At 42.9% G+C, this 27,638-nt stretch overlaps 1 protein-coding gene across 3 annotated transcripts; it reads left to right on the top strand.

Moving 5' to 3' along the window:
* The first annotated feature begins 1,041 nt into the window (after window positions 1-1,041).
* Window positions 1,042-26,469, top strand: DBP (D-box binding PAR bZIP transcription factor). Of its 3 annotated transcripts, none has more exons than XM_058181074.1 (5): window positions 1,042-1,272; window positions 1,951-2,207; window positions 11,917-12,252; window positions 18,591-18,811; window positions 24,816-26,469. In XM_058181074.1, exons 1-5 carry the CDS (start codon window positions 1,166-1,168, stop codon window positions 25,029-25,031), a joined length of 1,137 nt encoding a protein of 378 aa, XP_058037057.1. In that variant the 5' UTR covers window positions 1,042-1,165; the 3' UTR covers window positions 25,032-26,469. The 3 variants fall into 3 exon arrangements, with proteins under 3 accessions (XP_058037057.1, XP_058037059.1, XP_058037058.1); XM_058181076.1 differs by having other exon boundaries at window positions 1,044-1,384; XM_058181075.1 differs by having other exon boundaries at window positions 1,045-1,410.
* The last annotated feature ends 1,169 nt before the right edge of the window (window positions 26,470-27,638 follow it).

The raw sequence follows: 27,638 nt of genomic DNA on the forward strand, positions 1-27,638 counted from the left end.
CCTTTTTCAAGAGGTAACTGGACTTAGACATTTCCCTTCTCATTCAAGAAGCTTCTTCGGTTCTGACTGGATGGTGGGGAATGGAAGGACTTATTATACTCCTTGCAGGCAAGAGTTTGCAAGGAGACAAGAATCTGCAAATCCTTCCATTCCCCACCATCCAGTCAGAGCTGAAGAAGCTTCTCGGATGAAAAGCGAAATGTCTTCAAAGAAAAACCAGAAAGTCCAGTTGCCTCTTGAAAAAGCATCTTTGGGACATCACCATGGGAAAAGTACATTATTTTGAAAGGCTTCCAAAAAATCTATGCGTCCATCATTCCATGATGAGCAGGAAAAGAAATAATGTTTGCTTCTGTCCCTGTTGTTGAGATTGCTTTAACCGACAGCTTCAGAGCAAAACTCTGTGCACCTCTAGAGCAGGGGTCTCCAAGCTTGGCAACTTTAAGCCTGAAGGACTTCAACTCCCAGAATGCCCCAGCCAGGCTTAAAGTTGCCAAGGTTGGAGACCCTTGCTGTAGAGCATGTGAGAAAGTTAGTTTTCTGGATATGAGGCATTGCTATCCTTCAGGCAGTTGGACAGTATCTGAAGACTAATCCAAACTCAAGGATATTTTTTTAAAAGTCATGTCCGCACAGGACTCCAGATTTGATCTGTCTACCCTCTTCATCCTCGCCCCCACCCCACTATTACTTTCCGGTGACTACGCCGCTGTCCCTTTAAGACCCAAGCTTCCTTTTCTGCTCTCCATCACAACACCAGCGACACGTGCCTCCCCGCGTGCTTCCAAGGCTGAACTGTCGCCTTCTTCCCCCTGCCGCTTTCCCATTGGTCAAAACTGGGTCAGGCTCCTCCCACCGTCTCTCCTCCCATTGGTCAAATCTAGGTCAGAGCCCCACCTGCCCCATGGCAGACGCACATGACAGAAGAAGCTGCGGGGGGAGCGGTGTTTGCAAATCTCACGCTCTCGGGCGGCTGGTTGGTGGAGAAGGGTTCGCGAAGCCCCGCCCACTTTCGCTGCCCGACCCCTCCTACTTTTGTGGCAAAAGGAGGGGCGAATTCGGAAATAGTTGGGAAGTGCTAGTTGAGGAAAGTAACTGGAGCGATTTTTTTTTTTTTGCAATTTTATATCTGCATCTATCCGTCTATTGCACGCGTCTAGCTCAAATGCATTGGTTCCCTTCTGGGGGAAGCCTGCGCAGGACTCCGGAACGGATCGGGATCCGCTTTCGGTTTCTCCTCCTTATTATAACGGCGATCTGGCAGAGAAGCAGGTGCGAAAATCTCGGGTTCCTTCATTGTCCGCTCGAGAAGACGCTTTCCCCTCGTTGGAGACCGCGGTTTGATTTTTCCAGTGCTTCTAGGATTTAGCTGGAGGAGGAAAAGGCGAGTTGATCCATCGTTTAGCGGAGGTAGGATCTGTTAGTGAAGAGATCACATCGCCGAGCCTTTTAGACTTTAGAGAGGGGGAAAGACTAGGGCTTCGGAGAAAAACCTTTTAAGGGTCATTAATTTTCCGCCAAAATAAATAAATCCATTTTTAAAAAAAATACGAGCTAGACAGTCGATTCCCCCCGTTAATCATCCTTAATTATTGTTTCCTGCTTTTTAAAAAAAAAATAAAAATTAAATCTCTCCCACCCCAGCCTCATCTCCAGCAAGATCCTAACAGATCTTCTGCGAAGATCCTTCTTGGTGCCGACTGCTTGCTAAATTTGGAGCGGGGCAAAGTGGGGGCCGTCCGCCGGCGCCCTGGAGGCTTATTTGGAGGCTGGTGGTGGAAGGAGAACGAGAGAAGAAAGGGGGGGGGGAGCGGGAAATAAATCTTTTTTTGGGGGGGGATCATCCAGGTCCTGAAATTTCCTTCCCTTCCTGAGCATAGTCGGTGGATTTTCGTCAGGGTCTAGTTCGAAACTTGATGCTTTTGCTTTTTTTAATATATATTTCTAAAGTCGGAACACTTTGCTGGAGATCGTGGAAAGAGAGGAAGAACCCACCGTCGGCGCTGGGCATCTCCTGGAGTTAACTGCTGCTACGACCGCTGTCGCCGCAACCTTCACCATGGCCCAGGGCAGTCCGGCACCCAGTCTCATGTCTTCTCCTCCTCTGGCGATCGGAGGTCCCAGTTCCACTATGGTCAGTCTCAAGAGTCTCCTGCAAGGACCGGTCAAGAGTCCTGAACGCCGGGGGACCAAGGACCTAGGCTCATGTGAGTGATTTAAAACCCCCCCCACCTCACCCCGCCCCCACCACCTGCAACATGCCAGGTCTAACTAGCATTTGTGCTCACAGCCATGCAAAACATTTGCTGCTTTCCAACTGTTTCACCAGTTCACAGTGGACTGATTTGATTTGATTTGTTTGTTTAGAAATTGCTAAAGCATTTTTTTTGTGTCTCTATGTAGATTATCATCTATCATCTATCTGTCATTTATCTACTCAATCAGCATTCTAACTAGCTAGCTGTCATCCATCCATCCATCCATCCATCCAACTATCTTTCTCTCTCTCTCTCTCTCTCTCTCTAATCTATCTATCTATATTTCAGTCAATCATCTCATCTACTATCATCCATCATGTAGTTGCTAGGAATCAAAAACAACTTTGGTGGCACATAATCCATCAACTATATATAGAATTGCTGCTAGTTCCATTTTACAGTTTGGGAACCAAGAGGATGAGCCCCCCCCCTAAAGGGAGAAAGAGATTGGCCATATTTGCAAAGCCTATTTTCCAATTATGAACCAAATCATGGTTTATTTAACCCATTTTTAAATGGGCTTGTCCCACTTACTGAAGCATGAACTTGATATGGCTGGCCAGGTTGCACCACACATTAGATACGTTTGGCTGGTTTTGATTCAGTGTGCCTGTGGGAACACGGAATTAAAGTGAGGGTCTCCTCTGGGCCATTATCATTTTTCATCCGCCACTTGAACCTTGAGAAGCCTTTCCCAAGTATTTAATTTTAATAGTTCAAGTGTTTTCTGCCTAACTTGCCTGAGACATACCAACATGGATGCAGTTTAAAATAATTAGGTATCTTATGTCACATTAAAGATAAATGGTATCAGGTTGTTGTGGGCTCTCTGTGTGTGCATGTACCAGAGGGAGGGAGGGAGAGAGGGGGGGAGGGAGGGAGAGGGGGGGGGGGGGGGGGAGAGAGGGGGGGAGGGAGGGAGAGACCCTATAATAAATATCATTCCAGACGTCACTCCATCTTGTTCATTTTTCCTCCTGACTACAATTGTTTCCCAATCTCCCAGCTCATTTGGGATTCCTTGCAACCTTGGATTGTCTTCTCCATCCCAACCTGACCAGTCTCTTTTAAAGTAACAGGAACACACCAGTGGTAAAGAAGCCGTCTTGCTGTGGTTTTCTGCTTGCTTTCACTTCTACCTTTTCTGCCATCTGGATTTGGGAAGAGGAGGGGGGGGGGAAGGAGCAGAGGGAGTGTTGCCATTAATGCGGTGTCCTCATTTCAACCTGCACTGTTACTTCCCCTTTTTGTTCTGTTTCCTGTACTGTGAATTGCAAGAACAAGATTTGTGCTCAAGGAAGATTCTTTTTCAAGAAATGGCTTATAAGAGCTCCTGTGCCTTCCGCTGTGCATAGAAGATGCAGCACCATTTTAATTTTGATGGGATCATCATTTTAATGAAGCTTTGGAAGGTGGGGGGGAAGGTTGTTCTCTCATAGCTTTTGGCTGGGAGGGGCTTAGATCTGAGAATTCCACAGGAGAGCAAAGCCCTTATAGTAAATAGGATATGGTTTAGTAGGTGGAGTTAGACACATAGCACTTGAGAGTTGCCCTCCTCAAACCTGGCACCCTTCTGCTAGAGTGGACTGCAGCAGTAGCTGGAGGGGGAGGAGTGGGGAGTTGGAGTCCAACCCGTGTGAAATTTTTTGGAAGGTTTTGGCCAAGATGTAGGTGGATCCAAGATTTTCAAAGATCAGGAGGGGAGGGGAGTAAGTGGAGGGAGAGGAATTTCCAAGCCTAAAACCTATCCTAGTTATCCCCATTCCCTGTAATGACACCTTTAAGAAGCACTTACCATGTCTACTGTTGCAGTTCCTTCATTTTAAAATGGAATTCTAGTGTTGTGTTTTCTAATTTTATGTACACTGAGAGCATATGCACCAAGACAAATTCCTTGTGTGTCCAATCACACTTGGCCAATAAAATTCTATTCTATTCTATTCTAATTCAGTTCCTCTAATGCAGAGGTCTTTAAACTTGGCAGCTTTAAGACTTGTGGACTTTAACTCCCAGAATTCTCCAGCCAACTGTGCTATGCTGGCTGGAGAATTCTGGGAGTTGAAGTCCACAAGTCTTAAAGCTGCCAAGTTTGAAGACCTCTGCTCTAATGCCTCATGATGCATCATCATCATCACAGAGGTTTTTTTTTTTAAAAATTGTTATAGAAGGCTTGTGGGGGTGTCAGGTTTTCAGGTAGGGAAATGGCTGTCATAGTCTCCTTGCAGGAGGGGTCCAGGAGAGGATAAGCAGAGAGATCTTGGATTTCTGAGCTGGGATTGAAGAATGGAGAGGGGGGTCGTCCTCCTTAAGACCCTCTTGGAGAGAAGGTTTGGGGAACCAGGATTCCTGGAGTTTTGCTGCTGGAGAAATGCCAACTTGTCAGGGTTTTCCAGGGTGATCCATCAAGGGGTGTTTCTGTACATGCGCGTGCATACACACACACACATACACACGCTTACATCTGCTGGCTGGCAGCAGTAAATCCCTTAAAGCTGCACACAGCTCAGCCACGGGACACAGCAGGAGGGAACTAAACGTGCCGGCGTGGAGCTTCGCCCCAGGAAACAATCTCTAAGACTTTTCACACGAGCAATCAGACAAGGGAGGTGGGGGTGGCAGCAGCTGGGATATTGTGGGGACAATCAGGGCATTTCCCAGGGTCAGCAAACTCCTCCCCTCCCCCCGCGCAAAGAAAAAGAAGGGGGAGAAAATAAGTGGGGGGGGAGCCCCTTCTGTCCACAATCTGGCATTTATATTCTAGTTTAGCAGTCAGAATGAGAGGTGGGCAGAAGGATTCAGTATCTCGGCATACTGAATTATATTATATGTGTATATACTAACTATATAATCTTTTTGTATGATGTTGTGACAAAATAAATAAATAAATAAAATAAATAAATGAATACCCTTCAGAAGGGTATCTCAGCATAGAGACTATGACGTGGGGACGTGCAGCTGGTAAGCCAGATCAAGGTTTGAAGGGTGCCAGTTGGATCCTTTAGCCTACCTGGGCAGAATCTTCTATGGGCTCACCACCTCCCCTTTTAGTCCTTATTTAATATTTATTTTTCTCCTAGCAGCGTGACCCTCATTAAGACAAGATCCCTGTGTACCGTTGAGGGGTGACCGTTGAGTGTTTTAAGCCCCCCTTCCCCCAATAAGTGTATTGGGATGCCTGCATTGGGAGACATATTACTTCACGTGTGCACCTCCTTTCCTCCCCTCCCCTCCCCTCCCCCTGGATTTCAGGAGCTGATGCTAACCTTGACCATCCGTATTAGCGTTCAAGGGTTGTTGATGTTTTTTTCTTTCTGCCACGTGCATTATTTTATGTTGCTTTGGAGAGCATTCTGCTCTTGGTTTTTTTTGTGTGTTGTCTACATTTGCTAGCTGTCTCAATTTGCTTCTGATAACTCCAATTACTGGGAAGGCTGCTTGGCACTGGCTTCTGTGTTGGAGGTTTGATTATTTTCATTTGGTTTGGGTTATGGCTGCAGCGGGCTGGCTGAGCCTGGGTTCAAAATAATAATAATAATAATAATAATAATAATAATAATAATAATGATGATGATGATGATGATGATGATGATGATGATGATGATGATGATGATGATGATGTTGTCTATGTTTGCTGGCTGGCTTCGTTTGCTTCTGATAACTCCAACCACTGGGAAGGCTGCTTGGTCCTGGCTTCTTTGTTTGAAGGTTTGATTATTTTCATTTGGTTTGGGTTATGACTGCAGTGGGCTGGCTGAGCCTGGGTTCAAAATAATAATAATAAATTTTTGTGGTGTTCACTTCACTTGGCACCACAACCTGAATATTGGGCATTAGCTATTTCCCTTCTTTGTTTCATTATATTCCTTTTAGCAATTGATCCCCAAATATCCTGAGCCACATTAGTCACAAAGCTACTGTGGTTAGTGGGTGAGGGTATTATATGGACCCTAAGCTAGATTACCTGATGGTTCTGTTTACTGTACGTATGTAATACATGCCTAGGAATAATGCAGGTTAAATATATTGTATGACTTCAACCTTGAAGTACTTTGTATTCTGAAACAATTTTCACCCCTGCAATAGCTAGTGGGGCAGAATTAGAAAACAAGGCTCACATGCTGAAGTCCAGCTTTAGGTATCATGTTAAATTGGCCATGGGGAAGCACTAATGGGAAATTTTGGGGGAGTGAGGGAGCAGTTTAGGAGGTAATTTTACTACCACACAGGAAAAACCTTTGTGCTGAAGAGCCAGGTCTAAAGGCAAAGGAGGAATGGAGACAAAATGTTTATCACATTTATTTTCCACAGTATTATTCCCCATATTTTAAATAATATCAGCAGTATTCTTTCTATATCCTGTTCTTTCCCGTTATGTATCCTCCGTAGGCATTTTATCCTTGTAGACCTTTGTTGAGGTAGTTCATTGTTCCCATTTTACAGATGGGGAAGACTGAGGCTTTTTAAAAACCGGCCATGGATTGCTCTGATGAGTCTCATGACTGGGTCAAGATTTCATCCAGCAATTCATAATTGCCAGTTTCAGGTAGCTGCGTGGGTGGATCCTGGCATTGGAAGAAGAGAGGAGGAGGAGCAGGAGAAGGAGGGAGGGAGGCAGGGAGGGAGGGGAGAAAATATTCTGGGATCAATCTGTATGGGGCATCTCTTCACAATTGGGAATTGCATGTGGGTTTAATCTAGTCATGGGGCGTTGGGAGTGACTCGCCCAGTTTCGGGGCGCCAGGTTGATGTCGCCACAGCCCATCAGCTGGGCCTGGACTTCTCTTCCACGTGTACAGGCAACGTAAGAGTTCAGGTATGGAGCACCACTCCCAGGCCTGTCTGAACCTCATCGCGTGGGTTGGGCACCTGTAAAGCAGACAACCACCTAAGCTTCCAGAGACCTTGTGATTTGTGGAGGGAGCACAGACAGCCCAGGTGCAGTGGAGAAAGGTGTGTGTGTGTGTGTGTGTGTGTGTGTGTGTATGTCTGTGCTCGCATATAGGTAGATAGTAGGTGTCAGGTTAAGGAGTTTGAAAAAATGTTTATATCCTATCCTACTCACCTCCTGGCACGATCCTCTATTTTAGCCCACTCATGAATAAAGATCTCTGCAGTCTCCTGTAAACACTGGGGCAACCAAAGGGCAGTATGTAGGTGGTATGTGTGTGTGTGTGTGGGGGGGGGGGGAGAATGGATCCCTTTTGTCCAAGATTTAGGCACTAGGCAGGAGCAGATTGAATCATATCTGAACCTAAGCCAGTGGATTCAGGGGCTAGACTGCTCACCCAGGCAGAAAATCCTGCTTTTGCCATACTTTTGCTTTTGCCCTAGATTAATGGTCTGGGGTGTTTGTCTGTACTAAAGTCACTGAGAAATGCATTCCTTTGAAAGGCCAGCTAGCTTTTTCTCTGAAAAGAACCACCTTCCCGGCTGCCTTCTCTGAGCTTCAGGCTGGCAAGGGGCAGCAAAGGAACAGGAGCACTGATGAAGCCGATCAGATATGGTTGAGTGCAGCAGGGGTCAGCTGGGGTAAAGCCGCGCTTGTATTTTGCTGCTGAATAACAGGCAGGCCTTGGGGCGGAGAAAGTGAAGGATAAGTCCTGGGCAGATTTCAGCAGTTTTACACTAGAGATATGAGTGATTGCATTTTACAGCCTCAGTGATCTGCAGTTGTCCTTGCTTTTTAGTCCTTCATTTTATCCACAACCATAGATTAGAACCATTTTAATGAAACGGCGGCGGTCCCTGACTGGAGCGTCCTCGCTGCCAGGTATTTAAAAAGCTAAATAAAAACACCTGAGCCAGCACAGTCAGATACATGTCCAAGTCTGCAGTGCAAAAACAAACAAACAAAAAAACAAAAAACCCAAAACCCAAACCCTACCTTAGAGCAATCATGCAAATCCTGGAGAAGAGTGACACAGTTGCAGAAAGATAGGGGGAAGATTTAGTATCCATAATTTGTTACTAGGGGAGTGCAGAATCTTTCTGATCTGAAAACCTTTTTACATTTTTAATCTGAAGCAGTTGCTTCAAGGGTGAAGCAGGCTGTTCTGATCATTTGGGATCCTTCCAAATTCAGAACAGAACTGATTGAAACAACATGATAGAAGCAGGCAGCTTTGAACCCAAAACGGATTTTCACATTCCACCTTAAAAAAGAAACAGGTCGAATTTTTAAGGTACCAGCTGCTGATTAATCTGGAGGAAACTTCATTTTGAGTTTGCATGAAGCCACCAAGGAGATCAGAGGTAGAATGTGGGACAGCGTTATCTACAGCAAACAGTAGACATGGCAGAATACCAACATGTGCCTGGTGACACCATCACACAGCTGCCACCCTTTATGTGTTTGCATCCTGACATCTGATGCAAGGGTGTAAGTTATGGTGTTTATATGGTGACTTCGTCTGCTTATTCTCCCCCCCCCCAATTTGTCCCTTTCCCTCTCCTGCAGACACCCATACATATGGGATTATTAGTTTGCATAACCACTTTAAAAGTTTAAAAAGCTTGGAATTGGGGTTATGTAGTGTTCCTCTGATTTTATTGGTCTCTGAAAAGAAGCGTTTCTCACCTTCAGCAACTTTTAGGAAGTGTGGACTTCAACTCCCAGAATTCTTCAGCCAGGATGCATCTTAAGGTTAGAAGCACTACTGTACAATTAGAATAGTTTCCAACAAAGCTTTAATTAGAAAATGCAGTGGGTAGGTGGTTTCAGTCTAGGTAGGATAAATGGCAGCTAGGAAAAACTTTGACTATCACTGCCAGAATTGTTGATCAAGAAACATTCTTGACTATCTATCCACAAACTACCTGCATGCATGCAAGTGAATATCAGGAGAAACTAAAAAGACAACGAAAAGATAAGAAAGCCCATAGCTGAGAGGTGGTGGGTTTCTCTTTGTGGGTACTCAAGCTGAAGCAGAAAGGCCATCTGTTCAGCAACCTTTAAATCTGGTCTTTGAACGGAGCAGGCAGATGGATGGCCTAAATTAATTTTTCCAAGTCTTATATTCTAACATCAAGCCAACTTTTTCTTCCTCTGAAATAAGGGAGTCACTGAGGCACCTGTAAAAATCTTTAAGCCCCAAATTTCTGTTGTTAAGTGAGACACTTGTTAAGTGAGTTTTTGCCCCATTTTACAAACTTTCTTGCCACAGTTGCTAAGTAAATAACTGCTGTTGATAATTTAGTAGTGTGGTTGTTAAACGAATCTGGCATCCCCATTGACTTTGCTTGTCAGAAGATTGCGAAAGGTGACCGAATGACCGTGGGACATAGCAACGGTTGTAATATGAACCAATTGCTAAGCATCTGAATTTTGATCATAAGATCTTAGGATGCTACCAAGGTTGCAAGTGTGAAAAATGTTCATAAGTCACTTATATTGTAACTGTTGTAACTTTGAACAGTCACTAAATAAACTGTTCCAAGTCGAGGACTACCTGTACAGTTATGGTGATTATCAGCTTGGAATGATTATTTTACAACACATTACAAGTCTCCCCACAGCACACTTTAATAATCCCTGTAAGTAACTTGATGGTATAGCCATCTCTTTGATTCAAACAGACCTGTGCTAAGTGTAATTTACTTAACTTGCAAATTATAATAACGTAGTGCTATTTAATTTTTATTCGTTACATTTCATTCTGAATCCCTTCTAGACATCTTGGCTTTGTCTGTTGAATAATCTTGCCCCAAGTAGGCTAAGCATGATAAGGAAAATTTGGCCCTCTGAAACCTCCAGTTGTATGTAGGAAGTCCTCATTTTATGACCATAATTGGGATTGGAACTTCCATTGCTAAGTGGGCAACTGTTAAGTGAGCCATGCCTGATTTAATGACCTTTTTTGCTGCTGTTGTTAAACAAATCCAGCTTCCCCCATTCTGACTTTGCATGTCGAAAGTCCATTGGGAAAGTTGCAAATGGTGATCACATGACTCCTGGACACTGTAACTATTGTAAATACATGCCAGTTGCTAAGTGCCTGAATTTTGATCATGTAACCACTGAGATAGTGTGAAGACTACCTTTTTCAGCATTGTTATATGTTTGAATAGTCATTAACTAAATGGTCGTAAGTCAAGAACTACCTGTATTGCCATTTCCAAAAATTCAGGATAGATGGATGGACGGATGGATGGATGGAAAGATGGATGGATGGATGGATGGATGGATGGATGGAAAGAAGGATGGATGGATGGATGGATGGATGGATGGATGGATGGATGGATGGATGGATAGAGGCAGGCAGATAGATTAGATAGATAGATTACTAGAATTGGAAGGGACCTTATAGGTCATCTAATCCAACCCCACCTCCCCAAGCAGGAGACCTATACCATTTCTAACAGATGGCAGTCCAGTCTCTTCTCTTCTTGAAAGCCTCCAGTGATGAAGCTCCCACAACCACTGAAGGCAAAGTTAGAGAACTATAAATGCAATTGGTGCTAAACTTTTTAAGTTTCTGGAGTTGGAAGATGATGAGGTTTAATGTTTTCTGTTTTTGAAGAAGGATTAACTTTTGGTTTGGGAAAGGCTCTTATCATTCCTAAAGGCATTTTGTATTCCTTTTGAATTGAATTTTCCTTTAGAACAATGGCCCTTTTATGATTTTGTGGATTTCAAATCCCAGAATTCCTGAGCCAGCATGACTGGCTCAGGAATTCTGGGAGTTGAAGTCCAGAACTTAAAAAAGGTCCATAGTTCTCCACCTCTTCTTTGACTGAACAGCTTAAATATGCGTAGCTGTAATTTATATTCATTCATTGTTTTCCCTTTCCTCTTTACGTTAGGTCCTTCTTTTTTAATTATAAGCTGCTTTGGCCAGATATGGCCCTTGTCTCTTTACGGTAGAAAATTTAAGCTGCAATGTGTGCTTTGTGACATCTATGCTGGCTTGGGCATATCGTGAGAATGGCTGACGGTCGTATTCCAAAAGATCTCCTGTATGGAGAATTAGTGCAGAGGGAGACCACAGCTGCAATATAAGGATATCTGCAAGTGAGACCTGGGAATGGACATTAACAATTGGGAAACCTTGAGCTCCGATCGATCGTTCAGCTTGGAGGCTAAAGGCGCAGCATGGCCTTCTTCAATTCGAAGAGATATCTGTTCAGCAGGCTGAGGCAAAGAGGCGGTCCAGGAGCCAGCGAAATCTGGGGGCTGGGCAGGGGACAGAATGTATCTGCCCTCAGTGTGGAAGGGATTGCCGCTCTTGAACTGGCCTTTTTAGCCACACTAGATGCTGTTTCCAGAGCACGATACCATAGTCTTTTGAGACTGAAGGATGCCAATATAACAATAGAATGTGTGGTATATTGGGGAAACAATTATTAATTCATTCATTAACTATTCTTCTTGTCCAAATCCACTTTGTTTTTAAAAGACCTTTATGTATGACTTTGGCACAAGCTTTGCCGTTTTCTTAAGCATCTTATCTCAAGATTTACCACCTTCAGCTTTCTCCTCCTAGCGTGAGCAAATTCGGGTCTAATTTTCCAGATTCTGACTTTCCAGTTAATTGCCTGTCTTGTTTTTGATCGCATTTCGGTAGATTCCTATTCTTAGATCATACACATCGCACACATCTTGTTCTTTAACCTGCGTTTCTCCCTTTTGCCCTCCCCTGCTGCTTCTGTTCCATTGCAGGTGTGATCAAAGACAAGGAACGTAAAATGGAGGACGATCTCAGTGTCTCAAGACCTGGGCACTGTGCATATCTGGGCTCCCTGCTGTGGGAACGCACCTTGCCCTACAATGAGATTGAATACGTCGACTTGGATGAATTTCTGCTGGAAAATGGTTTGCCCCCAAGCCCAGCCCATCAGTCCTATTCCCCAGGCAGCCAGCCCACTGCCTCGCCTTCCAGTGGGGTAGTGGTGGATCTTAGTCGGCCGGCTTCTTGTGCTTCATCATCTTCAGTCTGTTCTTCATCTGGTGAAGGTCTAGTCGGCAGCGATTATGACCAAAACTGCAGCAAGACAGGTAAATTTGGCTGTACGTTGAGCAAGAAGATGGTTTGTGTGTTTGGGGATGGGTGGGAGATGAAAACATAGTGATCCTTGGCTCCTGTAGCTCTCCTGCTTTTGGGATGAGATTTGTAAGAGGGCTGTAAGAATCTCCTTTTAACCCTGTCCCAAAGTTGTTTTTTTCTATAGAAGAGAGTATTTGTAGCTCAGGGTTGAACTGTGGGGTCCTTGTTACTCCCTGAGCTGGTGGTTTTCTTGCAGACATTTCATTACCCAACCAGGTAAAATATGCACTGATGGTGTTACCTAGTTGGGTAATGAAATGTCTGCAAGAAACCACCAGGGTCTGAGAGCATCAAGGATCCCACAGTCTGGGTTTTTTCCCCTCAGCTTCCAAATATTTTAGCTGTCACATCCAGCACACACTGATCGTAGGCCTAAAACCATAGATGCCTACACAAATATTTGTTCATAGTATTATAAAGAACACTATTATAAAGCTAAGGTGCAAATTAGAGTTGCATTGCTATATGCTTTGCTTTGTTTTTTTTTTTGCAGAGCCTCTATTGCAGAGGTGGGGAACGATGGGCCCCTGCTGACTTGTGGACTTCAACTCCCAGAATTCCTGATTCTATTCCAGCATGGCTGGCTCAGGAATTCTGGGAGTTGAAGTCCACAAGTCATCAAGGGGCCATCGTTCCCCACCCCTGCTCTATGGGATAACAAGAAAGCGTAATTTAAACTTGTCCTTTGAATTATAAGGGGCAAAGTCATATTGTAATTTATATTTTATTTAAAGACAGAAAGACTTGGGGACCTTTCATGTAACAAAACATTCTTTATACAAAGATAGACTGATTTGCAATGAAAGAGCAGCAAAAGAGAGGAGTATGTTTAGGGTTTTTTTTCCCTGTTAGACTATTTTCCTTTTCTTAATCATTCCTTCCAAGATACTTTTCTTCCTGTGGCTAAATCTGTATGAGGACAAAAGGACTTAGTGCGCTGAGCAGAGAAAAGTGCATTTTTTCTTCCTTCTGCTCCAGACCTCAATTTTAACCCCCTATTTGACCCTTGTGCTAAGTGTACTCTTGTATGTCCTGTTTGACTAGCTCCTCTTACTTTAAAAAGAAAATTATTTTAAAGTTATTACAAATATATTTATTCTTGGATTAACAAAAATACTCAAAGGTGCTTTTTTCTTCAAAAGACAATTGGACTGTTTTTTCCTTGAGAAAGAAGAACAAAAAAGTTTTGCTTCCCATCTGAGAAGCTTCATCAGTTCTGATGGTGGGGGGAATGGAAAAATAGGTCCATCAGAACTGATGAAGCTTCTTGGATGAGAAGCAAAACATTTTCTCCCCTCCCCCTTCTTCTTCCTCAAGGAAAACGCAGCCCAGTTGCCTTTTGAAAGGGAAAAAAAACACCTTTGAGACAGTAGTGGGTTCTACTTACCTCTGCAGGCGCAGAGCATCCATGGTGATGTCCGGGTGAGTGGGTGGAGCCTCCTGCTGCCACCACTACTGGTTTGCCCGAACTGGTAGAAACCCACCACTGCTTTGAGACAACTAAGACCTGGATGACTGAGAATCTCCAGATAAATAACTGCAGAAAGACTATTCTTTGAAACATGGTGTATTATGCAGGCTTAGCAGTGGTGTGGAGGTGATAAAAAAAAATATTTTAGCACCCTCACTAGGTTAGAGAGGGGAAGGAAGGCAGTTTCATATTCCACCCCTAATTGTGGCAAGAACTCTCAGTGTCATCTCCTCCTAATTGCAAATAGTTTTCAGTCCCACCTTCTGGTTGTGGCAGTGGCAGCCTTCAGCTGGCTGCTGAGAAGTCCAGCCTCTCATTCCTACCCTAGTTTTCACATGCCAAATACAGTTTGATACACAAAGAATTGTGTACCTCAACCTTGGTCCCTTTAAGATTTGTGGACTTCAACTCCCAGAGTTCCTCAGCCAGCTTTGCTGGCTGAGGGTCTCTGGGAGTTGAAGTCCACAAGTCTTAAAGGGAACAAGGTTGGAGGCCTCTACTCTAGCACACACCATGCACCTAGGAAAGAATGTTATTTTTAATCCCATCCTGATTTGTATAAGAAATCTTTTCTCTACCTGTTGGAAGTTGTAGAATTTCAGAGAAGTTTGAAGCTTCTCTGCAGCTGCGGAGAATTGTGGAGAGGACCAGAAAACAGGTTTTATAGAATTATCTAAAGGCTACTAAAATGCAGTGTTCTGAAAATAAGCTTATCCTGACTTGATCAAAAGTTCACATCAGTCTTCACCAATGTTCCAGAACATTCCAGCTTCCAGAATTCCCAGTCACGGAATTTTAATTATAGATATTGCAAGGAATTCTGGGAGATGAAGTCCATACAGCTAGAGATACACCTGTGGAGAATTGATCCAATGGATGAAAATCCCATGTTATAATAGAATTGATATATTAAAGAGTACATGGAATGGGATGGAGATTTAAGACCTTTTTCGGACCTTCCGCCGCGAGCTCAAGACACATCTATTTATTTGCGCAGGACTGGACTAGATTTTTTAAAATTTTTTAAATTTTAAATGTCTAAATTTTAGATTTGGTTTTAAATTGGGTTTTATTGTTTATATGTCTATTTTAAATTTTGGCCTATATAATAAGTTTTTTAGATGAATGTTTTACTTTGTATATTTATGTGTTTTTATATGGCTGTACACCGCCCTGAGTCCCTAGGGAGATAGGGCGGTATAAAAGTACGAATAAATAAATAAATAAATAAATAAATAAATAAGACAATCTACAACAGTAAAAACATTGCAAATTAATGCATATACTCAACTTTATTATTACTTTAACAGTTTTATAGGCTTTGGGAATGTCTGAGAAGTTTGAGTTGGGTACTGTGTTCAACCCCCATGCTGAAAACAATAACTTCTAAACTTCAGTTTCTTTGTCTGGATTTGCACAATATGCTAAGTTTGATTAGTTTTAACCTTGTTTAGGGCTTTGGTGGAAGGATTAGCATGTTGTACAAGTCCAGCCTGTTTGAATAGTTTATGGTTCAGCAACATTAGAAAATGGATTAATTCAGTAAACCAAATGCAAATATAAACCCCACCTCAGATTGGTAATAATATTGTTTTTAACCATTTCTGACTGAGCTTTGTTCTGATTCCGAATAGAAAGGTGGAGTGTGTGGATTTTTAAAAGACAGAATAATAAGAAGTTTGAGTTGGATAATATTTAGAAAGTGATTCTGAATGTTGCTTTTTGGCTTCCATTTAGAAGTGTGATTGTTGAGAAGTTGGAGGAAGTTTACAGAGCGTTTGGATGGAAAACTGGTGATTGCAGTTATGGTGAAAAATATCAAAAGTGCAAGTTAGTGGGGATGAACTGATTCCATCCACAGTGTTTGGGGCTCCTTGGAGGATATGCAACACCAGAAGTGTGCTCTAGAGCAGTGTTTCTTAACCTCAGCAACTTTGAGCTGTGTGGACTTCATTTTCCAGAATTCTTTCAATTCCCAGCATAATTGACTAGGGGATTCTGGGAATTGAAGTCCACACAGCTTAAAGTTGTTAAGGTTGAGAGACACTGTTCTAGAGTCGTTCTTAGACCAGTGGAGCTCCAGGTTTTGATCATATCAGACAGTATCATCAGTAGGATGCAAAAGTGATGTAATTAAACTGATGTTCAAGATAATGCAGATTTTTAAGTGAATTTCTAATTCCTATATTTGATTAATGTATATGGTCCCTCTCAAATTTTAAGACTTGATGGTACATCAACCCTCCCTATCTCCCCCTACCTCCCATAAAATTTCTTTTCAATTATGATCCTTTGCTTTCTCTAACTTGATTAGCTCAATGTTAATTGGAACACCCCGCATTTCTGAATGCTCCATTGCTTCCTTGTAAGACATAAGCTGGATTCTCACAACACACTAAAACTCCATGGAGTTTGGTGACCCAGCATGGAAAGAGAATTCAGCCATGATCTTACCCTATTGTACGGACCAGGCCATCACATTATGCCATAAAGTTTTAATTTTTTGAGCACATTATGTGAAATGAACACAGAAATTGTTTTATTCATCCAGATCTGTTAGTCAGTGAATCTAAAACCACTGTAAATATTTTTCTCTTTTATTTAAATCTAACAAAAGTAAAGAAAGTAACTGGAGCTCTTATATCTGGTGTGGGGGAGGCGGGGGGGAGGAATCCAAAACATTAAATACAAATTGCCTCCCCTCTCTAGATGTTTTTACATTTAAGTCACCCCGTCCTCCGAAAACTCTATGGGATCCTTTGTGCTCTCTGAGCTTGGTGGGTTTTTTGCAGATGTTTCATTACCAAACTCGGTAACATCATCAATACTCTAATGATGTCACCTAGTTTGACAATGAAACATCTGCAAAAAAATCATCAAGCTCGGAGAGCATCAAGGACCGCACAATTCAACCCCAAACTACAAATATTCTCTTCTATCTAAAAACTCTTTTGCCTTCCAGGAAGCATGGAATCCTGATATTTGCCCTGTAAACCCCCCCCCCAATCCTTCCCCACCCCTCTTGTTGCTACATCAGCTATGTTAGCATTTCTGTATACTAACAAGCCTCCATTTAAAAACAGAAAAACCTCTGCTTTGCATGAACACTGCCCCATAACCTGGGGATCCTAGATGTAAGGCATTTACTCCACTTATAAGAAGGAGAACTCCCGGGGATGAAGCTTTCCCCTTTCTTGAACATCAACTGTGGGTCTCTCCCTCCCACCTTTAAGGAGCATGTTTGAATGTGTGTGCACGTGTCCTGGAGTAGAAACCCAGCCCTAGCATGCCAGGAGGCTGCAGGGAATCCCGTGTTACTGGTGTGCCAGAGCCTTGTGTCAACCACGCCCGCTAGGAAAGGCCCAGTCTCGTGTCTGTGCACGGAGCCTCCTGCTTTCACTCACGTTTCTCACCCTGCCTCTGCGAACACATGTCGCTCGTCTGGGCTCTGCGCTCATCGCTCCTGCCAGCTGGCAGCCTGCCCCTTCCTCGGCGCAGGGCGGGGCAAGCGGGCACGTGGGGCTGCGGTGTGAGGCAGGCAGGCAGGGCCTCTCCAGGGGTGCCTGTGTGGCTCTCCCAGCAGGCAGGTTCCCACAAGGGGCCAGCAGCAGGGGCTTGCAAAGCGGGGCGGGATAGCCGTGGGGGTGGAGCACTCCAGCAGGGCGGTCATTTGGGGTCTTCTAGGGGGAGGAAAGTAGAAGGGATGACTGGCAGATGTCTGGGGGAGGGGGGAAACCATGGTACCTGGGTTCTCCAACAGGCAGGAGCACCTGAGATCCTTGGCTCTATTACAGTAGCAGGGAAAAAGTCAGCATTAATTTGTGTACAGAGAAGGAGGAGATAGAGATGGTTTGCTAACAAGAAAAAGCTTGAATGCTGATAGGGAAAATGTGGACTAGAACAGGAAATGGAGGTTAAGTGCAAAAGGGACTTTTGGATCCAGAAATGGGTCTTAGCAGCTGATTGAGTTGCAGATTGTCATTGGTGAACGTTTAAAACTGCATGTTATAATTTATGAAGGTTATATTGCTTTGTGATCTGCATTTTGAGCTCAGTTTCTGGGTCCTAAATCTTGAGGAAGAGGGAGGAGGCACCAGGAAATTTGGAGTTAGGAAGTGGTGGGGGGGGAATGGTGTTCCAGGCTGGGGACTTGGGGGAGAGTAAAAGGTTAGGAGGATTGTCAAGATATATTGAATCCCTGTTTTCTGGCAAGTGCTCTCATCATCCATTGCACAGGGGCGTTTCAACATTGCACAACTCCAAGCCATCTCTGGTTCTGCTAGCCACAAAATGACCTTCTCCTTCCCTGCCACGTCCCCTGATTTCCGCAGGCAGGGTAACTTAGTAAGCTTTTAAAACAGTGTTTCGCCCATCTTAACAACTTTAAGAGGTGTGGACTTCATCTCCCAGAATTCTGGCTGTGGTTGAGGTGGAAAAACACTCTTTTAAATCAACCATCCCTCAATTTGGGGTTGCCAGAACAAGTTTGCCCCTATGCCCTTTCTCTGATTGTTTTTTAGGCCCTGTCAGACATGGAGTGCTCCAGAAAATCAACCTCTACTTAAATAGGGTTTTTGGGGTGCTGTTTAACCTGCATCAATTCCCCAGCCCCTTTTGCAAGCTTTTAATCCTTGTGGTCTGCGCAGTTGGCTCAGGAGCACTTAAATGTACTGGGTTGCTCTCCACAATATCTGTTAATCCCTTTCTTGAAGTGCATCGGTTGGATATATATTCATCAGGAAGAAGTAGGGGACCAGCAGGTAACTTTTGTTGGTGCTTTGTGCAAAATTCACCCGCCTTCTTCCTTACCTGCCTCAGGTCCTATCACTCCAGTATCCCGAAGCACACCCAGCCCGGTAGACCCTGAGGCTGTGGAGGTCCTCATGAACTTTGACCCTGACCCTGCTGATTTGGCCTTGTCCAGCATTCCAGGCCACGAGACCTTTGACCCTCGCAAGCATCGGTTCTCAGAAGAGGAGCTTAAGCCCCAGCCGATCATGAAAAAGGCCCGGAAGATACAGGTTCCTGATGATCAGAAGGTGAGCTGGGAATAAGGAGAGGCTGCTGCTTTGGGGTTCAGAGGCCTTTTGCTTTCATTTTCCCATCCTCCGTCATGTGGTTGAAATAGCTTGGCTGTTTCTTTAAGGAAGGGAGTGTAGTATTCAGATAAAGAGAGAACAAAGTTACTCACAAACTAGTACAAAGTTACTCACAAACCAAGCAATAAAAACAAGACCATAAGCAGTTTTATGGGTTCATTGCACATATAATAAATTCTTTGCAGTTGCATATAATAAATGCTGTGCAGTTGTTTGAAAATGATTTAGGAGGAGGAGTTTAGATCTAGCGCAAGCCCAACATTTATGTCTGGTCCTCTTATGACTGGCTCATTTAACAACAGTTTGAAGTTATGATGGCATTAGGAAAAAAAGGACGACTGGTCCTTGAAGTTATGACCATCACATCACTCTTGTGGTCACATGATCACAATTTGGTGCTTGGCAACCAGCTTGTATTTATGACTGCTGCAGTGTCTTGCAGTCACATGACCACGATTTGCAATCTTCCTAGTTAGCTTCTAACAAGCAAAGTCAGTTGGGGAAACTGGATTTGCTTAACAACTATGTGATTCATTCAGTGACCATGTGATTCACTTTAGAAAATTAATAGAATAGAATAGAATAGAATAGAATAGAATAGAATAGAATAGAATAGAATAGAATAGAATAGAATAGAATAGAATAGAATAGGCTGAAAAAGATCTTGGAGGTCTTCTAATCCAGCCCTCTGCTCAAGCAGGAAAACCTATTGTCAGATCTGGAAGCCATATTTTAACCTTGACCCTTCAGGCCTGCCACAATTTCTATTGTGAGAAAATGGGAGGGGGGATTGTATGGAGTAAGTGATATGTAGTAGTCTAAACAACATTCTTTCCGGAAAGTCAAGGCCGCTGTATCTGGCAGCTGCAGCGAAGTAACTGAATAGAATAGAAAAACAGAGTTGGAAGGGACCTTGGAGATCTTGTTGCCCATCCCCCTGCCCCCATACCATGCTGGAAATATGGTCCAGTTTCTTTTTAAAAACTTGCAGTGTTGAAACATCCACAACTTCTGAAGGGAAGCTCTTCCACTGATTAATTGTTCTAACTGCCATGGAATTTCTCCTCAGTTCTAGGTTGCTTTTCTCCTTGATTAGTTTCCACCCATTGCTTCTTGTTCTACCCTCAGGTGCTTTGCAGAATAGTTTGACTCCCTCTTCTTTGTGGCAACCGCTGAGATATTGGAACTGCTATCGTGTCACCCCTTCTTATAAACTAGACATAACCAATTCTAGTAAAAACTGATCTCATCACTTAATGACTCACTTAACAACTGCATCCCTTAGTGACTAAAATTTTGGTTCCAGTTGTGGACCTTAAGTCAAAAACTACCTGTATGATCTTTTTCAGGCTAAAAAGAAAATACATGGTTTAATGAACAGCAGAAAGGTGCTCTGCTGGCCAGGTTAGGTCTGAGTATTTTCAAAATGTCCATGGTCCTAAACACAGGGAGATGAAAACGGAATGCTTAGGTCTTCCCCCCTCATTTTTTCTCTTCACAACAATGAGGCTAAAAATAGATATGAATCTCAGGGAAGCTTTATGGTAGAGTGAGGATTTTAACTCCCATCTTCCTAGTTCTGTCCCTCCATTGTAATGGCTTTGTAATGGTGTGGGGAGAAGCGGGGCGGGCGGGGGGGAAGAATGATACAGGAAGAATGAGAATTTTTACAAGTGGTCAGACACCTTGAAGCAGGGTCTCCAAACCCCCAGCCCACGGACCAGACTGGTGGGTGGCCTGTTAGGAACCAGGCCGCAGAAGCAGTGGGCAAGCAAGAGAAGCTTTATCTGCGCATGCACAGGAACTGGGTTGCATGTGAAACCATTCTGTCCCTCCCCCTCCCCCCCCACTCCCATATCAGTGGAAAAATTGTCTTCCACAAAACTGGTGCCAGAAAAATTCTGGCTGCCTTGAAGGATTTCATTTGTTATTCATTTGGTTGTTTTTCCCAAGCTGGGGTCCCTACTAATGATGTATAATATCTTTTGACTCTCAGAATGCCTTAGTTAGCATTTGTTTCTTTATTGATTTATAACCCACCCTTGTTCAGAAGACCTGGGGCAGCTTCATGGCCCTTGCAAAGATGGGATTCAAATTCCGGCGCTACTAGTTTGCTATTGGTAACACGTGGCACTTCTGCGCATGCACAGAGCATTTTTTGGTGATGTCTGGGTGGGTGGGCGGAGCCTCCCACCGCCGCTGCTACCGGTTCGCCAGCACCGGGGCAAACAGGTAGAAACCCAGCCCTGGTCCCTTCCTAACAATTCTGAATTGAATCTTGCACATCTGCAGGTCGTGTTGAAGAAAGATTGGATATTGGATATTTAGTGCCATTGAGTCCAATTTCCTGCTCAACGCAGGAAACCAGATTAAGGCTTCCTTAGTGGAGGGGTTTTCAGCTTCTGCTTGAATGCATCTGTGAAGGAAAACATGCATCCTATTCTATTGCCAAAGTGCTCTTAGATGTTTGTTTCTAATCTACAAAGCCTTCTTGTAATGTACAATCTAGCATTCCATATTCAGCCATTCTGGTCACGCATGCCATCCTCAAAAGTATTTGTACAGGGTTGTCCTATTCCCACTGTGCTCTGTTCTTCCGTTCTGTCTTTATAGGACTTGGTTTCTTCTCCCAAGATCACATTCATTGATCTTTTCCAAACCAGTTGGTTTGGTTTCACTGGTTGTTGTTGTTTTTTTCCCCAAGTGAAATGTGCCCTTGAAGAACTGGCTGCAAATTTGATTGGGGAATCTGACCTGTGTAGGATGTAGTGAAACTATTAGTTGTGTAATCTGAAAATAATCCTCCTTGGCATTCCCCTAATCTTACAAAGAAGCTAGAATCAAATAAGTAAAATAAATTTAGAAAAGCTTGTTCTTGAAGTAGCCATCTTGACTTTGGGTAATTATTGCATTGCTTTCAAGGTGTTTATACAACGGTAGCTTTATGATCCCTAGAATTTTTCCATCTATCAATGACAGGTTTGTGACTTCTTAGATCCTCCTTTCCCTCTTTTTTGAAGAAGGATAATGTTTGTGCTTTCACGGTCACTAAATCAGCTCTCCAGGGTTCATCAAAGGTTCAACCAGACCATCAACAAATTTCTTCAGGACCATAGAATGCTATTCATCTGGCTCTAGAGATTGAAACTTATTCAAGGGAAAGAAGCATTCTTGTCCAGACGTGGGTAATATTTGGTTACAGGGTGGAAAAGGTGCTATTGGATCCAATACAGGTATATTCAGAGCTTTTCCTGGGCTGGGAGATTTTTTTGAGTTAGGAAGATAGCGACAAGGAGTCCAGGTAAAAGAATAAAGGGGCTGCCCACAGTTAGAGCAAGTAACATCAGCTCTGAAACATGTTTTCTGCTTTGGAGCCAAATACTGCAGGCTACAGGTAGTCCTCAATTTATGACTGATGGATTGGCAATTCTTCAAAGTTACAATGGACCCCTCAAAAGGTACTTAGAATGCAGTTTCAAAATTCCAGCAGCCACTCCCTCCCCCCAGTCACATGTCACACTTGGAAACTGGCCCATATCATGACAATTTATTGTTTTTGCCAGCAAAAATAACCTATTGGAAACAATGAGTTCGCATAACAACTGCCACATTTGCTTAACAACTGTAGCGTTCACTTAGTGACCATGGCTGTTGCTTAGTGACTGCAGCATTTGTTTAATGACCACAACAAAAAAGTTGTAAAATTGTACACGGTCCTGGGGTGACCTGCTTAATGGTCAGCATGACTTACAATGGTAACTCTGGGCTCAATTATGGTTGTAAGTTGAGAATTAAAATTCTCAACTTAAAATTATGGTTGTAAATTGAGAATTGCTTTATCTCAGTCTTGTTCCTTCATTTCAGCTTCTCAAATTAGAGAAGACAGTGTCAAAATAGAAGTTGAGTAGATCTGGTTTTTTATTTGTTACCTGTTATCATTTTACCATTTTTGCTCAGCTGCTTAATTTACTGTACAGGTAGTCCTCAACTTATAACAGTTCACTTAGTGACTGTTCAAAGTTACAAAGGTACTGGAAAAAGTGACTTATGACTATTTTTCACACATATGACCATTGCAGCATTCCATGTTCATGGGATTTATATTCGAATGCTTGATTCATACTTATGACGGTTGCAGTGGCCCAGGATCATTTGATCCCCTTTTGTGACCTTCTGACAAGCAAAGTCAATGGGGAAACCAGATCCACTTAGCAGCTATGTTACTAATTTAACAACTGCAGTGATTGACTTAAGAAATGTGGCAAGAAAATCAAAATGGGGCAAAACTCACATAACACTTAACATAAATTTTAGGCTCAATTGTGGTCGTAAGTAAAGGACTACCTATATCTTCTTTTTTTATTCTCTATTTATCTAAAAAGATTCTTATTTATTATTTCTAGCATTTTTCATCTGCTCAGCTCTTTCTTTTAGTTCTATTTCCTAGCACTTTTTCTAGTATTCTGGGCTACCTGTCTATAATGTTTCATTTTTGCTTTTAAAATGGTTGCTAAACTTTTCTTCCACTCTTTGAAAGAGAATATTGCCAGGAAGACAAAGTAGGAAGCTTTGCAGAGTTTCCAGCAGATATTGGACTAACTAAACTCCCCATCAGTGCCACTTCATTTCTTGGCAAAATCTGCCACTCATTTGCATGGATGGATTACATTTTTGTCTGGCACCATTGAAAGGTCATTGAATGGAGATTCTTCCTCACCTGAAACCCTTCTGATGTCTTGGACTCCAGCTCTCTCGTTCTCTCTTTTTTAGCCAGGGTAGTCCAATACATTGCACGCCCAACAGACATGATACATGAACTAAAGCAGCCTTTTTCAAACTTAGAAACTTTAAGAGGTGTATACTTCAACTCCCAGAATTCCTCAGCTAGTCAAAAACACTAGTCTAAACCCAGATCCCCACTGTTTTTTGCAGGACAGGAATTATCTTTAAGGGGGTTAGCTGAAGGGTACACTTCTAACAGTAGGGAGGGCCAGGGTGAAAATGGAGATTTGTTTTAATTGTTTTCAGTCAATACTGTATTTCCTTTGTAGTTAACAATATTTGTCTCACAAATGCTCTGCGATACTTTGACTTAGATATTAAAGGTTTTGCTTATGTAAATTGTTTGTGCTAGTCGTATCATCCCTGATTAATAGGACATTGATCCTACCTTCCTGTAAGATGTTATGTCTAAAGAACTAAAAACCCACATGATGGTTTAATTTGATGGCTGTATAAACACCATTCGACAAAGTCAAGGTCGGAGCTAGATCCCACAATACACTGAATCACAAAGGCAAACTAACAAAAGCAGAGAGCCAGATGGCTTCCCCAAGGTCTTGTTGAGTAACTGGCATCAAACAGCACTCTATCTAAAGCTAAGGTGTATTTTATTTTTCTACTGTGGCTGAAATATGGGTTATCTGATCATGAAGCTGAAGGCCGTATTCAGATTTCTCTCAATTAGTTAATTTATATCCCATCTTTATGATTATGGGAGTCATTAAAAGATGATGATGGTGGTTTGTATTAAAAGTGGGAATTTGTATCCAGAGTGGGTGTGCTGACTATGGCTATCAGTCTCTTTTTTTTAAGGTGCCTGCCATCAACAAAGTCAGCAAGAGGGTCTGTCCCAGGTGTTCCAAACACAGCACATCTTTACTTGAAAATATAATTTTAAAATCTATTTAAAACCCTCTGCCAACTGCATGCCTTAGGCCCATGCAGCTGGCAGAGAGTTGGGCACACTCCCACCCACCCCGGTTGCTTTTCCTAGTGTTGTTTGGCTCATAAAAGTAAAGCAGTGTATTTGTATTCTGCATACGAACATTTAAGGGATGCAGAGCCTTGTGGGAAATTGTCAAAATTATGTGATACTTTCTTTTACATGTCACTTTTTTCTTCTTTCCCTCCCCCTGCCCCCGCCTTTTTCATGTTGCACCAGGATGAAAAATATTGGAACAGGCGGTACAAGAATAATGAGGCAGCAAAACGCTCAAGAGATGCTCGCCGCCTGAAAGAGAATCAAATCACTGTTCGGGCAGCTTTTTTGGAGAAGGAGAACGCCGTCCTTCGCCAAGAAGTGGCCAATATCCGCCAGGAACTAACCCGCTACCGCAGCATCCTCTCTAAATATGAATCTCAGCACGGCACCTTGTAAAATCCACAGCAGGGCGCTGTGCTCTTCTCCAAGATCCCGCCACCGAGGTGGTAGGGCCACCCTGGTTTTTCAACCCAGACCCCCCGTCTTCCCAAACCAGGCAAACAAATAATCCAACGACAGATGTTTGGAACAAGGGAAAGGTCTGCGGTGAGCACTTTCCACCTGCAGGGACTAACCATGGTTCTGGGTACACAAAGGAGAGTTCCTGGGTGGGCACGGCCCGCCCCTCACCCAGAACAGGACAGCAGCCAAGATGTTGAACTGGGCATCGTAGATACCTGGAAGACACAAGGGCTCTGTAGCACGTTGGAAGATGTATTGCACACACTTAACACATACTTGTGCACGCACGTTCTCTCTACACCTGTATCTTAGGGTTTGGCTTGTAGGTGAACTCTCGATGCAAAGGGCAAATCTATCAGAGACCGTAACGTCTGCAAACCACTATTCTGTGTGGCATTTGGACGGGACTTGGATATGGATGACCCAGGAGCTCTTTAGGCAGATCTCGATGCCTAGGCTCAGTCACACAAATAGTTTTTTTTTTCAGCAGATGATTGCACACAAGTTTAAACCCTTTCTCATTTCATCCATCGACTGTGGGGTTACGATTAAGGGACAGGCAAGCCAGCTACAAAAGTGGATGTGATATCCAGGTTTTCTGGGCTCATCCCTACCACGATGACTTTACATGCCCTTCTCGAGGAAGCCTCGAAGTCTTGGATACCCTGAATGGAAAATCCTTCTTTCTGAGATCAGTAACCATCAAGACTCTTCTGTCTATAGAATGCCAAATTAAATCAAACGGGTTGCTTACTCATTTTATTTCCACACTTGGCCGAAGGGGACTTTACATCTGATGGCAAAGCTAGGAGTCCTTTGTTTAATTGTTACAGTTATATTATTCTCTCTGTTTTTAGTTAAAAAAGGCAAGTGACTGCATCTGTTTCCTCCTAGCACTGCCCAGTGTAGTGTCATGTGTACAGAAATGATAAAACACGAGACCTCATTTGTGTCCCTTCTAAATATGAAATCTATATAAATACATACACACACATAGGTATATATATTCAGTTTCGTTTCATCTCTTCTTTTGTAAAACAGAGAACATGTGTGGTTGCTGTGTGTGTGTGTATATATATGTGTATATACACACAGCCACATTCACTCCAAGCAAGACTTATGAGATTAAACTATGTTCTTCTATTAAGGGAAGAATGGTTCTTTCGTACAGAAAGGGAATGCTGGACAAACATGTTTAAAATCTCCTTTGGAGAGATTCCTAATCTTTTTAATTTTCCATGTAACAGTGTTGTTAAGAACTTTTGGAGAGGGGTCAATGACAGTTCCACCCCCCAACCCTCCCAAAAGATGTTTACAATTATATGCTACAAGCAATGAGGAATAAAGGAAGATGGGATTTTACAAAATACAATCACTAAATAAATTTTCTGTCTCTGTTCACATACCTGTCTGTAGATGTAATGCAGACATACACACATGATAGTTCCTTTGTGCTGTATCAGCTTCTATTTTTACAGGCTGGGCCGTTTTTGGCTTTGGATCAAACAACCACTTTCCTTTTTGTTTTTTTAATTTTACAATTCCCTTTCTATAAAGGTTGATGGAGATTGTTTATATGCATGGGAGAGAACGTGAACAAGGAAAGCAACTTTTCTGTAATAAGAGCATCTTGTGACACCTGAAAGACTAACATATAATGTCACATACTGGTAGACTTTGACTTAATGACCACCACTGAGCCCAAGATTTCCATTGCTAAGCAAGACAGTTGTTAAGTGAGTTTTGCCCATTTAACAACCCTTCTTGCTCTAATTGTTAAGTGAACCACTGAAGTTGTTAAGTCAGTTACATGGTTGTTAAGTGAACCTGGTGACATGCCAGATGCAGAGGGTCTGAATTTTGATCACATGACCATGGGGAATGCTGCAACAGTCATGTGAAAAACAGCCATCAGTCAGTTGTAACTTGCAACTAAGTGAATGATTGTAAGTTGAGGACTACCTGTAATGATTACGTGCCATCAAGTCATTGTTGACTCTTAGTGATCATTGAGATTTTCTCAGCTCTCATTCGCTACTCTAACTGGAGTAATCTATCTTGTTGCTGGTCACCATCTTCTCTTTCTTTCTCGGCATTGGAGTCTTCTCCAGGGAGTGAGATCTTTGCATAATGTGTCTGAAGTAGGATAATTTGAACCTGGTCATTTGTGCCTCAAATGAAGACGCTGGATTGATTTCTTTCGTAATCCATCGGTTTGTATTGTTCATGGTACTGTCCGGAGTCTTCTCCAACACCAAAGTTCGAAAGGTTCAATATTCTTACTATTTTTGCTGTGACAAAGTCAAAGTCCAACCTTGGCTTCCATAATGGCTTCCCAATAAAAGAGAATATTTGTAGCTCGGGGTTGAAATGAGCGGTCTTTGGTGCTCTTCGAGTTTGGTTGTTTTCTTGCAGACGTTCCCTTGCCCAAATGAAGTAACATCATCAATGCTGATAATGTTACCTAGTTTGGGTAATGAAACATATACAAGAAAACAACCAAACTCAGAGTACTAAAGACCCCTCAATATCACAATTTGC

Source organism: Ahaetulla prasina, chromosome 4 (genome assembly GCF_028640845.1).
Source record: "Ahaetulla prasina isolate Xishuangbanna chromosome 4, ASM2864084v1, whole genome shotgun sequence".
NCBI classification, from domain to species: domain Eukaryota; kingdom Metazoa; phylum Chordata; class Lepidosauria; order Squamata; family Colubridae; genus Ahaetulla; species Ahaetulla prasina.

Bases quoted from the DNA above. Each gene is read 5' to 3' on its own strand.
- DBP (XM_058181074.1), top strand. From the start codon at position 1,166: ATGCATTGGTTCCCTTCTGGGGGAAGCCTGCGCAGGACTCCGGAACGG. The intron at 1,273-1,950 runs GTGCGAAAATCT...ATATTTCTAAAG, and splicing joins GCGATCTGGCAGAGAAGCAG to TCGGAACACTTTGCTGGAGA. The intron at 18,812-24,815 runs GTGAGCTGGGAA...ATGTTGCACCAG, and splicing joins AGGTTCCTGATGATCAGAAG to GATGAAAAATATTGGAACAG.